At 52.7% G+C, this 13,766-nt stretch overlaps 1 protein-coding gene across 1 annotated transcript in view; it reads right to left on the reverse strand.

Moving 5' to 3' along the window:
• Nucleotides 1-13,319, reverse strand: part of LOC144146424 (calpain-B-like) — a 30,687-nt gene extending 17,368 nt beyond the window's left edge. The window contains exon 1 of the mRNA XM_077678378.1: nucleotides 13,020-13,319. Coding sequence (XP_077534504.1) covers nucleotides 13,020-13,319 — 300 coding nt within the window. The remainder of the gene's footprint in view (nucleotides 1-13,019) is intronic.
• Nucleotides 13,320-13,766: the final 447 nt, after the last annotated feature.

The raw sequence follows: 13,766 nt of genomic DNA on the forward strand, positions 1-13,766 counted from the left end.
AAAGCGCAATGTAGTCCTGTTAAAACTCATTTCCCACTAATCAAATCCGCTACAAGCACTAGCAGTACAGATAACTGATAAGAGCACATTCCGAACACACAGATCGCTATCTGTTCAAGACACGCGTGGCCGCTGTATCATGTGAACATGCCGGGCACGTCTCTTAACTAGGACCTTTTGCTAGAGCTATAGCAGCTAATGATTCTGGGTGACGAGTTGAAGTATTTTACATAACAAATGTTTACATAAGAAAGATATAGGTGTTTATTTTCACTGCAAAGTCCAAGAGAAAGCAAAAAATGTTGATGTATCATAAACGAGCGCGCATGTAGGAGTTCTAATGTTCCTGCGATAACATCAACTGTAGCTGCGCGGGCCTGATGCAACACGACAACCTTGGAACAAAAGTATGCCCAGGTGCTTGAATTAGGCACCTAACAGTGTGTTGTTACACTTAGCGACTTTCTTTACCAGCCGGGAAGAAACCACCTGCACGAGTTCAAAAACTGCCACATTGAATGCTGAACTAAATGCTATGCAGCAATGAAATAAAGCAATATATTGGCGCAGCTTGCACTAGTGGTGCAAAGCTGGAGAAAGAGCACAGCTGGCGGCCCCTCTCCCTTCGTCGGAGACCCGGCTGTTGCACCTCACATGGATTGCCGAACATGCCGCTGAAAGTTTTCGGTTCCTGGCAGGCCCGGATCGTTTTGTCCGCAGCCTTTCACATCTCTCCCAAAGCGGACCGCGTTAGCACGCGCTAGAACCGGCGGCAACCGGCTTCGCCAACTCGGCGTCTGTAGCGCGAGCTGCCCTGGGAGCCTCACTAATTCACGCGCGAGCGCACGTGAACTGGCGAGAGAACCGCACGCGAGAGATCACGCCACGAACGCTGGGCAGACTGTTCTCGAAGGTAGAGCTGGCAGACACCGGGCGCTCCTCACGAGGCACACACTCACGTGCGCTTGGTATTTTTTGTGAGCCCCTCCCGTGGCGCAAACCCAGACGGTGGCAGGCACTCGTCCCGAGACGCACGCTCACGTGCGCTTGGCACTCTTTCTTGGTATATTTTTAGGCAAGAGAGAGAATAAACTTTAATTAAATCCAGAAAATGCTTCATAGAGGCGTCCTCATTTCAAGATGCCTTGAGCTCGGGCCGCGTCGACAGCCCTTTCGATCAGGCGCAGGTGATCTTCGAGGCCGCAGCTGGCCAACGCTCTCTCCCTAAGCTCCGTGGATAGGCGGATGTTAGGGGGGTCTAGGGTAGACTTACGCAGCTGCCCACTATGTGCCTGGGAGTCCCAGGCTCTCCATAGAAGCGGCAAAGTGGAGAAAAGTGTGTCCGGTCAAAGAGGTGAAGACTGGTGGGTTGTGGAAAGGTATTCACCTGCAGGGCACGCAATAATTTTTCCTGATCCCTCGGCAACGATTTGCGGGGTGAAGAGTAGGTTTTACGGGACAGACTATAGTGCTGCGTGATTTCCTTTTAGGTGACAAGCGGTTGCATGCGCACGGGCTAGGCTTCGGCTTCACCAGCGCTGGCTCGGCGGGTACGCAGACGGACCCAGCTCAAGCTTAAACAGCTCTGCTGATCAGGGTGTCGAACCGAAAAAAATACCGGTTCGGTTACGGTTCGGGTTCGGGTGAAATAATGTCGTTCCGGTTCAATTCCAGTTGGACAAAATCACGTGCCGAACCGGTTCGCGAACCGGTTCGGGAGCTTGAACCGGTTCGCGAACCGGTTTGATGAGTTGAATTGTCACTGAAATTAGAAAAAAAAACATTTAGTAGTTTAAAGTGACAGTAAAATCAAAACACAAACAAAAATTCAAAATGCTGCTGTTCCCCAAGGGCAGTGGCGCAATTGCAAAGCAAACTTTAAATAATCACGAGATATTAGAAAAACAGATGAAGTCGTGAATATTTACCACCTACTTTCTCGTCCAGACTTTATGTTGTCCTAGCGACTATTCATAAAGCCAGCGCCAAGGCATATGACGGTGGGATATATTTTCTGCCCTTTCATTTTTTGTTGAAATCGCAATCGTCGCCATGGAATCGCCCATCACGCTAACCTTGAAGCCTTAAATTTAGGTCTGCGTACTGGCGTGTTCAAATATCAGCGCTTAATACCAATGGCGCACATTTTTTTTATATTTGAAACAAAGCAGAAAAATCCTACTACAGGCACATAAATACTACCAATGAATTAGATCATTTGGTCACCCTGAATAATTTGTTAGCTGTCACCCTATCGAATGAGTTAGCCACACTTTTGTTAAAAGCAAGCTTTAGTTAACGCTCAGTCACTGCATTATTGCTCTGACCACTGCAATTCCTTTTGCGAACGCTATACTGGATGTGTGCATTACAATCAGTATGTCATCGTACCGCCTGACCCCCGGCCATCGTTCCGTGTGCTACATTGCGTAATCCTATAACATATTGTCACGAAGCCAAGGACGACGCAGTTGTCTTGCAGGAGAAACAAGTTTATTGGAGCGAACTTGTGCTCCCCTAACAACTCAAAAGAATACAGAGGCGGCGAAGCAGCGGTCAACAAAGTGACTTGCGTCAGCGAGCGTCGCAGAATGGAATGCCCCGGCGTCCGCACTGCAGGCTTTTTATCTTTGGGCGCGCGTAGTTCTCGAAACGTCGATTCGCATCGAGAACATAGTAGATCCAAGAAGATTATTCCGGGCTGTTCACGTTAGATCGGAATGCTCTCCCTATCACAACAGATAACACATGCGGCACAGAAAGAAAGAATGGAACACGCGCTTCCCTTGGCGCAGAGATAACGCAGACCGCCGCAGCCGGGCGGTAAAAGCAAAACACAAATAAACAAACCCAATGTATGGTTCGCGGCATTACCCCCCCTCTAAGAGTGCATCGACCCGATGCTAACATAAGCGACAGTCCGAACAAATGAAAATAAAAGTTCGTCATCGTCCGTAAAAAGGTTTTAGGCGAACCACGTGGACGACTTCAGGCCGCCTGCGTTGTCGTTATGTGCCGGAGTCACCATCAGGGATCACTTCGTAGGTAAGTTGGCCAACACGTCGTAGAATCTGGTAGGGTCCGAAATAGCGTCGCAGGAGCTTCTCACTGAGTCCGCGTCGTCGGATGGGAGTCCAAACCCACACACGATCCCCTGGTTGGTACTCGGCGTCTCGGCGTCGGAGGTTGTAGCGGCCCGCATCCAACAGCTGCTGGTCCGTTATACGAACTCGAGCGAGCTGGCGGGCCTCTTCCGCACGTTGAAGATATCCGTGGACGTCGGCGTTGAGGTCGTCGTCTTCTACGTGCGGAAGCATGGCGTCGAGCATCGTAGTCGGCCTTCTACCGTAGACAAGCTCGAACGGCGTCAGCTGCGTCGTCTCCTGGATAGCCGTGTTGTACGCAAACGTGACATACGGGAGCACTTCGTCCCAAGTCTTGTGTTCAACGTCAACGTACATTGACAGCATATCTGCGATTGTCTTGTTCAGACGTTCTGTTAGTCCGTTCGTTTGGGGGTGGTACGCCGTCGTTCTTCGGTGATCCGTGTTGCTGTAGCGTAATACTCCTTGCATCAGCTCCGCAGTAAATGCCGTTCCGCGGTCTGTGATTAGGACTTCCGGGGCTCCATGTCGCAGCACCACTTGGCTTATAAAGAACTTTGCCACTTCTTGTGCAGTCCCCCTCGGAAGAGCGGCGGTCTCGGCGTAGCGCGTCATGTAGTCTGTCGCTACGACAATCCACCTGTTCTGTGATCGTGACGTAGGGAACGGGCCTAAAAGGTCCATTCCAATCTGTTGAAATGGTCTCGATGGGACGGCGATCGGTTGTAGAAGTCCGGCGGGTCTTGTCGGCGGCGTTTTTCGTCGCTGGCAGTCACGGCAGCTCCGGACGTAGTGGGTGACGTCAGAGGTAAGGCCGGGCCAGTAGTACCTCGCCTTGATTTTTCCAATAGTGCGGGCTGTGCCGAGATGTCCGGAAGACGGGTCGTCGTGGCACGCTTCCAAAATTTCGTCACGAAGGTCCGCGGGGATGACGAGAAGGTAATTCGCTCTTGTTCCGGGGCTGAAATTCTTCTTCACGAGGACGGAGTTTCTCAGGCTGAATGCTGGTAAGCTGCGTTTGAAGGTTCTAGGAACGGCAACGTTGCATCCCTCGAGGTACTCGATTATGACGCGTAAGTCGGGGTCGGCACGCTGCTGGGCGGCTAGGTCGCTCTCCGTCACGATCCCGAAGAACGCGCTGTCTTCATCAGAGTCTTGTGGTGGTGGGTCGACGGGGGCGCGGGACAGGCAGTCGGCGTCGGAGTGTTTCCTGCCGGATTTATAAACGACTGTAACGTCGAACTCCTGCAGGCGCAAGCTCCACCGCCCAAGACGGCCAGAGGGGTCCTTCAAATTGGCGAGCCAACACAGCGCATGGTGGTCTGTTACAACCTTGAATGGCCTTCCATACACGTATGGGCGAAATTTTGAAATCGCCCATATAATAGCCAGGCACTCTTTCTCAGAGGCAGAATAGTTTTTCTCCTCCTTCGACAGACCACGGCTGGCATAGGCGATTACCCTTTCGCAGCCGCTTTGCTTTTGGACAAGGACGGCACCCAAGCCTATATCACTGGCGTCCGTGTGCATTTCCGCTTCGGCATTTTCGTCGAAATGAGCGAGCACGGGCGGGCTTTGCAGGTGTTTTTGCAGCTCGCAGAATGCTTTTTCTTGGTCGTTTTCCCAGCTGAAAGGCGTGCTCTCTTTCGTCAAGCGCGTGAGTGGCTCTGCAATGCGTGCGAAGTTTGCGACGAAGCGCCGGTAGTATGCGCACAGCCCGAGAAATCTTCGCACGCCCTTCTTGTCTTTCGGCCTAGGGAAGTTCGCGATAGCTGAAGTTTTTGCCGGATCAGGTAGGACTCCCGCGGCGTTGACGACGTGGCCCAAGAACTTGAGTTCCTCGTATGCGAAACGGCACTTTTCAGGCTTCAGCGTCAACCCCGACGTACGAATTGCCTCGAGTACAGACTCCAACCTTGCAAGGTGTTCGTCGAAAGTCCGGGCGAATACCACTACGTCGTCGAGGTATACGAGGCAGGTGTGCCACTTAAGGCCAGCTAGCACAGTGTCCATGACTCTTTGAAACGTCGCTGGTGCTGTGCACAGCCCAAACGGCATCACCTTGAACTCGTATAGGCCGTCTGGGGTTATAAATGCAGTCTTCTCTCGGTCTCTCTCGTCCACTTCAATTTGCCAGTAGCCGGTCTTCAGGTCCATCGATGAGAAGTACTTCGCGTGGCAGAGGTGGTCGAGGGCGTCGTCGATTCGGGGGAGGGGGTACACGTCCTTTTTCGTGATTTTGTTCAGTCGCCGGTAGTCAACACAAAACCTTAATGTGCCGTCTTTTTTCTTTACGAGTACGACGGGCGCAGCCCAGGGGCTTTTCGATGGCTGTATAATGTCGTCGCTGAGCATGTCGTCGACTTGAGTCCGGATGGCTTCCCGTTCGTGTGAAGAGACGCGGTACGGTGACTGTCGGGTAGGTCGGGCTCCATCTTCGGTTATTATTCGGTGCTTCGCTAGAGGGGTCTGACGTAGTTTTGCGCTCGACGAAAAACATTCGCTATAGCGACGCAGCAAAGCCAATAATTTGTTTCGTTGTTCTTGCGGTAGCGCCGGATTCACGTGCAAGGGCTGCGGGAGCTTGAAGGTTTCTACGGGTGTGCGTTCAAAGTCGGCGACCGCGATCACGTCACTTGCTTCTTGCGCTTCTTCGAGGAATGCAATTGCCGCGCCCTTGTTTAAATGCTGGTACTCCTCGGTGAAATTAGTAACCAGAATGTGAGATTGGTGTTCCTTGAAGCGCGCAATGCCTCTTGCGACCGACACACCACGGTCGAGAAGCACCCTTTGATCAGTGTCTACGATAGCGTCGACGTCAGGAGCAGCATCTTCACAGTAGACTGCGACCATCAAGCTTGCGCGGGGTGGCAGGGTGACATGATCATCGGCAATCCTTACAGCAGCACGTCGTTCGGGGTTCGGTTCCGGCGTCATGGAGTGATTGGGGGAAAAAGTTATTGACTTGGTCTGCAGATCGATTATTGCCCCGTTGTCCATCAAAAAGTCCATCCCAAGAATTACGTCGCGGGAGCAGTTAGGCAGAATGACGAACGCCGCAGGGTACGTTGTGCCGTCTATGGTGACGCGCGATGTGCACGTTCCGCTTGGCGTCACGAGGTGGCCTCCTGCTGTGCGTATGTGCGGACCGTCCCATCTGGTCATAACTTTCTTCAGTTTAGACGCAAATGGTCCGCTCATTACCGAATAGTCAGCTCCCGTGTCTACGAGGGCGACTACGTCAAAGCCGTCGATGGACACCTTGACGTCAGAAGCAGTCTTCCTCGAGTTTCGGGTTCGTCGGGGCGTCGTATCTCTGCTTGTACGTGTTGACGGTCGGGCAGTGTGCATCGTCGTTGTCGTCGTCTTCTCAACGGACGTCTCGGTCAGGTCGGGTACGCGTCGCGCCGTGTAGCTGTCGTCGTGTTCAGGAGACTCGTTAGGGCTGGGTCGGGTCGTAGGGATGAGGGCATGTCGTGAATGATGGTCTTCAGCGAGTCGCTGCGTCGTTGGAGGGTTTTCATTTTTCCGCCGTTGTGCAACTTTACCTCCCGAAGTTGCTGCTTTTAGTTTCCCCCGCGTGGGCTGGGGGACCTTCCACGTGAGAAGTCAGCATTGCTACGGCGGTTCGGCGATTGGTACGGGTAGGGCGATGGCGAGCGGTTGAAACGGGATGGGCCACGGCTGGTTTCAGATAGATACTCGTCGATCTCACGTGGTCGTTGGCCAGGGAGAGGGCGAGGTGCGTCGACGGAGAAACCACGCAGTCCGAGTCTCTTGTATGGGCAGCGACGGTAGATGTGGTCGGCCTCTCCGCAGTGGTAGCACAGAGGACGATTATCGGGAGTTCGCCATACGTCCGTCTTCCTCGGCGTCTGGTTTCGGGCTACCGGGGGTCGGGCGGGTGACAGTGGGCGGCGGTACGGCGGGGCCTCTTGACGGCGTGTTGGGGCAGGGCGGGGTCGACGAACGGCCGCAGAGTAGGTCATAGCCTCGGGCTCGCGGGGTGCTTCGGACGGCACAGAAGTTCCCAAAGCCTGCTGTACTTCTTCCCGGATCACGTCGGTCAGTGAAGTGACTTGAGGTTCTGGTGTCGTCATCGGGAAAAGTTTCCGCAGCTCCTCCCTTACCACTGCGCGGATAGTGTCGCGTAGTGAGTCGGAGTTAATAGCGCTGGCACCAATGGTCTCCGAAACCAGCGCATTGATTGGGCGGTCGTATTGCCTCGTTCGGATTTCGAGCGTCTTCTCCATCGCGGCGGCCTCAGACGCGAATTCGGACACGGTCTTGGGGGGGTTGCGAACAAGGCACGCGAAGAGCTCTTGCTTCACACCTCGCATCAGAAACCGTAGTTTCTTTTCCTCCGTCATTCCTGGGTCCGCACGGCGAAAAAGTCGCTTCATTTCCTCGACGAAGATTACGACTCCTTCGTTCGGGTGTTGCGTTCGAGTTTCCAGTAAAATCGCAGCTCGTTCTTTACTCACCACGGTCGTGAAGGTCTTAAGGAACTCGCTTTTGAATTGCGTCCAGTCGGTCAAGGCGCTCTCGTGGTTTTCAAACCAAGTTCGAGCTGCATCCTCCAAGTAAAAGAAAACATGCCGGAAGGTTTCTTCATCGTCCCACCTGTTGAAGATCCGCACGCGCTCCAGCTTCTCCAACCATTCCTCTGGGTCTTCAGCGGGGGCTCCCCGGAACGATGGCGGTTCCCGGGGCTGCTGCAGCATGATTGGCGACGTTGTTTCTTGTACCATGGTGTTGGTTGCAGCGTTCCTTCTCTTGGGTCCTTCTGGCATCAAACCGAACTCGGGTGGTAAATCTTGCAGGCGGGGGCTGGCTCTTGTTGGACTGGCTTGGCGGCTTCTCGAGGTTGTAGTGGGCATGAAGGGTGCGTACCCAGCACCTCCACCAGATGTCACGAAGCCAAGGACGACGCAGTTGTCTTGCAGGAGAAACAAGTTTATTGGAGCGAACTTGTGCTCCCCTAACAACTCAAAAGAATACAGAGGCGGCGAAGCAGCGGTCAACAAAGTGACTTGCGTCAGCGAGCGTCGCAGAATCGAATGCCCCGGCGTCCGCACTGCAGGCTTTTTATCTTTGGGCGCGCGTGGTTCTCGAAACGTCGATTCGCATCGAGAACATAGTAGATCCAAGAAGATTATTCCGGGCTGTTCACGTTAGATCGGAATGCTCTCCCTATCACAACAGATAACACATGCGGCACAGAAAGAAAGAATGGAACACGCGCTTCCCTTGGCGCAGAGATAACGCAGACCGCCGCAGCCGGGCGGTAAAAGCAAAACACAAATAAACAAACCCAATGTATGGTTCGCGGCAATATTATGCTGTTACAAAATGAAAGGGAAATTTGACGCGCGGAGCATGAGAAGAACTTCTTTGGGTAGACGCTCTTTAATTCGTCCACAGCAGTACTCCCCTCTGACCCGTCGCGGTGGCTCAGTGGCTAAGGCGCTGCTGAGCGCGAGGTCGCGGGTTCGATTCGCGGCCGAGACGGCCGCTTTTCTGATGGAGGCGAAAAGCAAAAACGCCCGTGTGTACGAAATTTCGGCGCACGTTAAAGATCCCCAGGTGGTCAAAATTAATCCGAAGCTCTCCACTACGGCGCACCTCATCGCCTGTGCTGGGTCGGCGCGTTAAACCCCACAATCAAATCAAATCAGCACTCCCCTCCGGAACGAGTAGCAGTAGAAGTAAATGTAGCGAGTTGGGCAGTCAGTACAAGCGCACCTTCAAAAAAAAGCAGATCTGAAAGAGGCAAAACTGCAGAACAAGCAGAAAAGATGATCGCTCGGCGAATGGGACAGTGTGAGGTACCGGCCTTCCTTTCTGCACATGTCATCTACTTAATTACTGTTTCTGCTTCCACGACAAGGTCGAGGACTGCCGTTTCTTGCCAAGAGATTGAGTGCGCACCTTAACAGTTTTCCCTGACATATCTGTTGTTATTTGTACTTGTAAAAAAACGGAGCTTGTCCACTGTACCGTCCTCAAAAACGGTCGGGGGTAAGGGACATCGAAGCCACTTGTGGTCAGCAGCAAGCGGTTTAGCCATTGAGCAGCTCCTGCGGTCACACTTGTCAAATATTACAATTTGCAGGTGCCGGACCTTTTAAACAAATTATGAAATGGAAAAAGTTTGCGCACATCGGGCTTTCGCTGCTGCGCACTGGAGCACTCCTGCAGCCTGATTGCTCCACTAAAGTTGCAGCTAGGGACGGGCAAAGTCGTTTTATATCCCTTGCAAGCTGCGGAGAATGACATTTCGTTTGGTCAGCTTCCACTACGCTCGCGCTTCCAGCAGCAACAGACCATTGCTACATTGGTGCTCATTCATTTCCCTTGTTGTTACATAGAACGTGATAGCGTTCAATTGTCTGGAGGGGAAAGTGCGCGAGCAGGTACGAAGTTGATGGTACGTGAAAGAACAAAAGGACTGAATTTCATTGACCGTGCAACGTCAACAATAGAGGGTCGAACCGTTTCGGCATGAACCGGTAACCGTTATTTCTTTTTTCGGCTCAGTTCCGGTTCGGGTTCAGTGTGCTCAAAAAATAACGGTTCGGGTTCGGGTTCAGTTCCGGCAAAAATACCGGTTCAGTTCCGCTTTTCGGTTCGGTTCGGTTCCGGTTCGGTTCGGTTCCGGTTCGACACCCTGCTGCTGATAAAAGAGAAACGGCTTTTCGCTACGTATAAACTTGTCCATCTCGCTTTACCTATCACCGTGGGTGTGCCCTCGTGATAGGTAATGTGCGTGGTTAAGCGTACCGCGTCCGCGTGCTGACTAACGTCTTGCACTTAGTGATGTCCTCGGGTCATTGCACTCGGCTGTCGCTGCGGCACGGGCTACAGGTGCCGTGTCTTTTCTCCGTAAATGCGGCTCGGCCAAAATTCTGTGAACGGTGTCTGTTAATCTGGCTCTTGTGCGTTTGTTGAATGGGCGTTGCTGCGTGTTTTGGTGTTTTCAAGCGTTTTCGTGCAGCGTTTGTTGGCTCGCCTGTTTCACCTATTTTCGCTCTTTCATTTTCCCACGGAGTAGCAAGCCAAGCTCGGTCCTATATAGGCAGACTTATCGAAATCATTAAAATTTATCTCTCTCTCTCTCTCTCTCTCTCTCTCTCTCTCTCTCTCTCTCTCTCTCTCTCTCTCTCTCTCTTCACTAGTCAAGGAAGGAAAAAATCTGGATGGAGAGGCTCCAGACCCGCATAAACTATAACACAGTCAAATCTAGATATAACGAAGTTGACAAAATTTTCAATTTTTCGTTGCATGCAGGTTTCGAGTTAAGGCTCGCGTAAATGAAGCAGAAATGAAACCGAAATGCTAGACAGCACTGATTGTGAACTCACCCTTAAAGGGTTTATTTCACAGCGAAAAACTGAGTGATTTGCGCTTGCTGCATGCCATGAACTTAGTCTCTACACAGCACTCCAAAGAAGCAACGGCACTGAGCCCCGTATTCACAAACGTAACTTTATTATAACGTTTGACTTTTCACACTTATCGGTGCCTTAACCCGTTTCAATGACGAAGCGTACGCTGAAAGGCCGCCTTTTCGCGAACTTGATGTTCTTTTCCGCACTCAAAATTGTTGAGAGGGTGCTTGCTGGGATACTGCACCGGGCGGCTACGTTCTTCTTTCTCGCCGGCGGAGACGGCGTTCAAAATTGCGAGCTTGTCTTGAAAAGACGACACTTTTTTTGTTTTCTGGCAGTAGAACTCATCATCGACGAACTGACCGCACAGATGGCAGCGGAGAGTCGCGAATGCACGCCGACAGGCAGGCCTAGCACCTTCCCAACACTGCGCTCACTCTGTAAACGCACAGTAGTTTGCGTTGCGCGCAAAGTTCGCTAAATTAGTGCATTTCTCCACCCAATCTTTCAGAAAAAGTGCAAAAAGCCATGGCTCATCAGCGCAGCGAATTCGTTACATCAAGGTTAACCGTTGCAGCGCTTTCGTTACATAGAGGTCGCAAACACGTGGGTTTCAATGGGGCTGGCAATGGGGAATTGAAAAACTTCATTAAATAAATGAATTAATTACATTCAGGTTGGTTACATTACAACTGTACTAGTTACTAACAATCAAAGGAAATTTAAGCCCTCAATTTTTAAAGCTTGCTTTATTAGTTGTGACACCCACTATAAACTAATACCTCTTGCTTGATATTTTTATACATTCTTAGAACTCGGAGGAGACTTCCTTGAACAGATCAGCACGAGTGTCTCAACGCATAAACCTATGTTGTGGTACAACTAAACCCGGAAGCGAGACGAATGGGGTCAGTGTGGCACCGGGGCGCTTGGCCATCATTCCCCGCTGCATGCGGTGCGTCCGAGTGCTGATGAGAGCTGTCGGGCCGGGGTGCCGCGTGGCCCGGGAGTAATGGATGCCCTTGGAGGAGCCGGGCCAGCGGGCACTGGGAACGTGATCGGCAGCCGAACGCTGCCAATCCGGCGACCGCCAAAGCCCGATTGCCCGGGTGCCCCTCATTGTGCCTTTCGACACACACGCAGCCCAAGCGTGACAGTGGCGACCGCGGGACCGTGACAGTGGCTCCCTGGGGCGTAACCGGGTAGGCCACAGTCGCCGGACACGGGGCCGAGTGCGTTCGGACAACGGGCGTCAGAGACAGATAAGGTTTCGCAACCAACAGCGCCAGACAAATGTACACATGTCAGTTACTGCCCGTAACAATGTCGCAAGTGTGGCGCCAAAATGCGAAACATTAAATCGGTAAATAATAAAAATACGCCCCTGCTACCCGTACAGATGGTTAACCAGCGACGCTGTCACGTGCCTCCTATGTTTTCCCGTGGCCTACCCGCTTCGACGTAACGTGCGGCCGGTGTTCGTTGCACGTTGACGCTGCTGCACCCCGTTGTCGAGCCCCAACCTCCTTTCACTTGAAATAAAGTTTCACCACCACCACCGATACCACCAGCAGCAGCATCGCCGCCGCCTCTACCAGCCGTTGTCGCTTGAGCTGAGTAGCACGCTGCGCGCACGCTCTGCTGCTACAGCTACTGTTTCGCTCCCTCTAATGCGCGGTTCCACTGCTAAGTGCACTCACCAGTGTCGGCAGATGTGATTGTAGCTACGTCATGTATACACCCAGCGCATCTGTTTGCCCTCACTTGTAACTCCTCTCTAACCTGGTCTCTTCGCGCATGCGCGTGGTGCTGTGTGAGTGTGTGTGTGTATGTGCGCCTGTGTGTCCGTGCGTGTGTGTTTGTGCGTTATGGCCATTTTTTCGTTGCCCCACGGAGTAAAAGCAAAAGTAGCGACCAAGTTAACCTCAACATTATTCGCACTCACTCACTCACTCACTCACTCACTCACTCACTCACTCACTCACTCACTCACTCACTCACTCACTCACTCACTCACTCACTCACTCACTCACTTGTATCGCAGCAAAGCTTTCCAAGCGGGATAAGTCTGACTGCAATCGCTCTTTCACCCTCTAACAAATTTTCTTCAACAACAAGGTTCTTCAGTAGCTCCTGTCAGGTTTCCGATTGACGTGTAATGCAATCATAATTACCTCGTGTCATTGCGAAATAGAGAATCGGTACTGTTTGCCCGGCTCATCTCGAGCTCATCTTAACGGAAGTGCCTTAATTTAGTAATCCGAAGAACGAAAGAGAAGCTTCTACAATGAACAGATACTGAAAAAAGGGGCAAATACGTTTTCGATGTAAACATCCCCCCGCTGAAACCGTTGAAGGACTCACTCCCAGAAACTGCGTCAGTTGCAGTGCGAAAGGAAATTTATGTGCACCAACTCAACTCTCTCGCTCTCGCATCCAGATGTTTTGGCAGTGCGAGCGGATCAACTGTTGGACACAGGTTCGTCGACGAGTGCCGCGAAGACCGAGTGGGCCCTCTGCTCACCGTGACCCTGAGCGGGTGCAGCGAGTGCACGTCCGGCAGCTCGAAGGCCACCGAGATGGCCTCGAAGGCAGAGTCCGGTCGGGCCGCCGTGCTGTCGGCGTGGCAGCAGCTGTCCTGGCCCAGGCCCTGCGACGAGCGGTAGCCCGAGGCGTCGGGACCCACGCGGGCCGCTGGTCGCGCCGGCCACACGCGCACCGCGTGAGGACTGCGCCCTCCTCTTCCGGCTGTGCGGGAGGACTCCGAGCTCCCGCTGCCGCCGGAATGCCAGGCCGTCACTGAGCACGAGTGCCCGCACCCCATCCTCCGCCACCGCCGCCTCCTCCCCCTCCTCCTCCTCCTGCACTCGCTCTGAGCCGAGCGGGTAGGAAAATAACGGAAGAAAGGAACACCTTGAGACCGCGACGAAAGGGCTTCCGAGTTGGAGCAAGCGTCTGGAGCGATGGACAGTGCTCATCTCGTCTGATCTGTGAGACCAACAGCGCTCATTGAAGGTGTTCCAGTACCATTACAACGAAGTTCTCTATGGCTAGGATCAAGTAAATCGTGTCCGGCGACAGACCAAACGCAGACCAACAATTTTCGGCCCATGAAGAAAATTCATAGAAATACAAAAAACTGCCCAGTAAATGCCTCCCTTCTCTTTGCCGCTCACCTCTCGTGCTGTTCCTCCCCCGTCTAGTTCCTCCCAAGATAACAAGCTGGAGGCTTGCTCAAGTCCATTTAAATTTACCGCGTTCCACTGGTCCA

This window comes from Haemaphysalis longicornis, unplaced genomic scaffold, assembly GCF_048455015.1.
Source record: "Haemaphysalis longicornis isolate Haplotype H1 unplaced genomic scaffold, Haemaphysalis longicornis Haplotype H1 scaffold_7, whole genome shotgun sequence".
NCBI lineage: Eukaryota > Metazoa > Arthropoda > Arachnida > Ixodida > Ixodidae > Haemaphysalis > Haemaphysalis longicornis.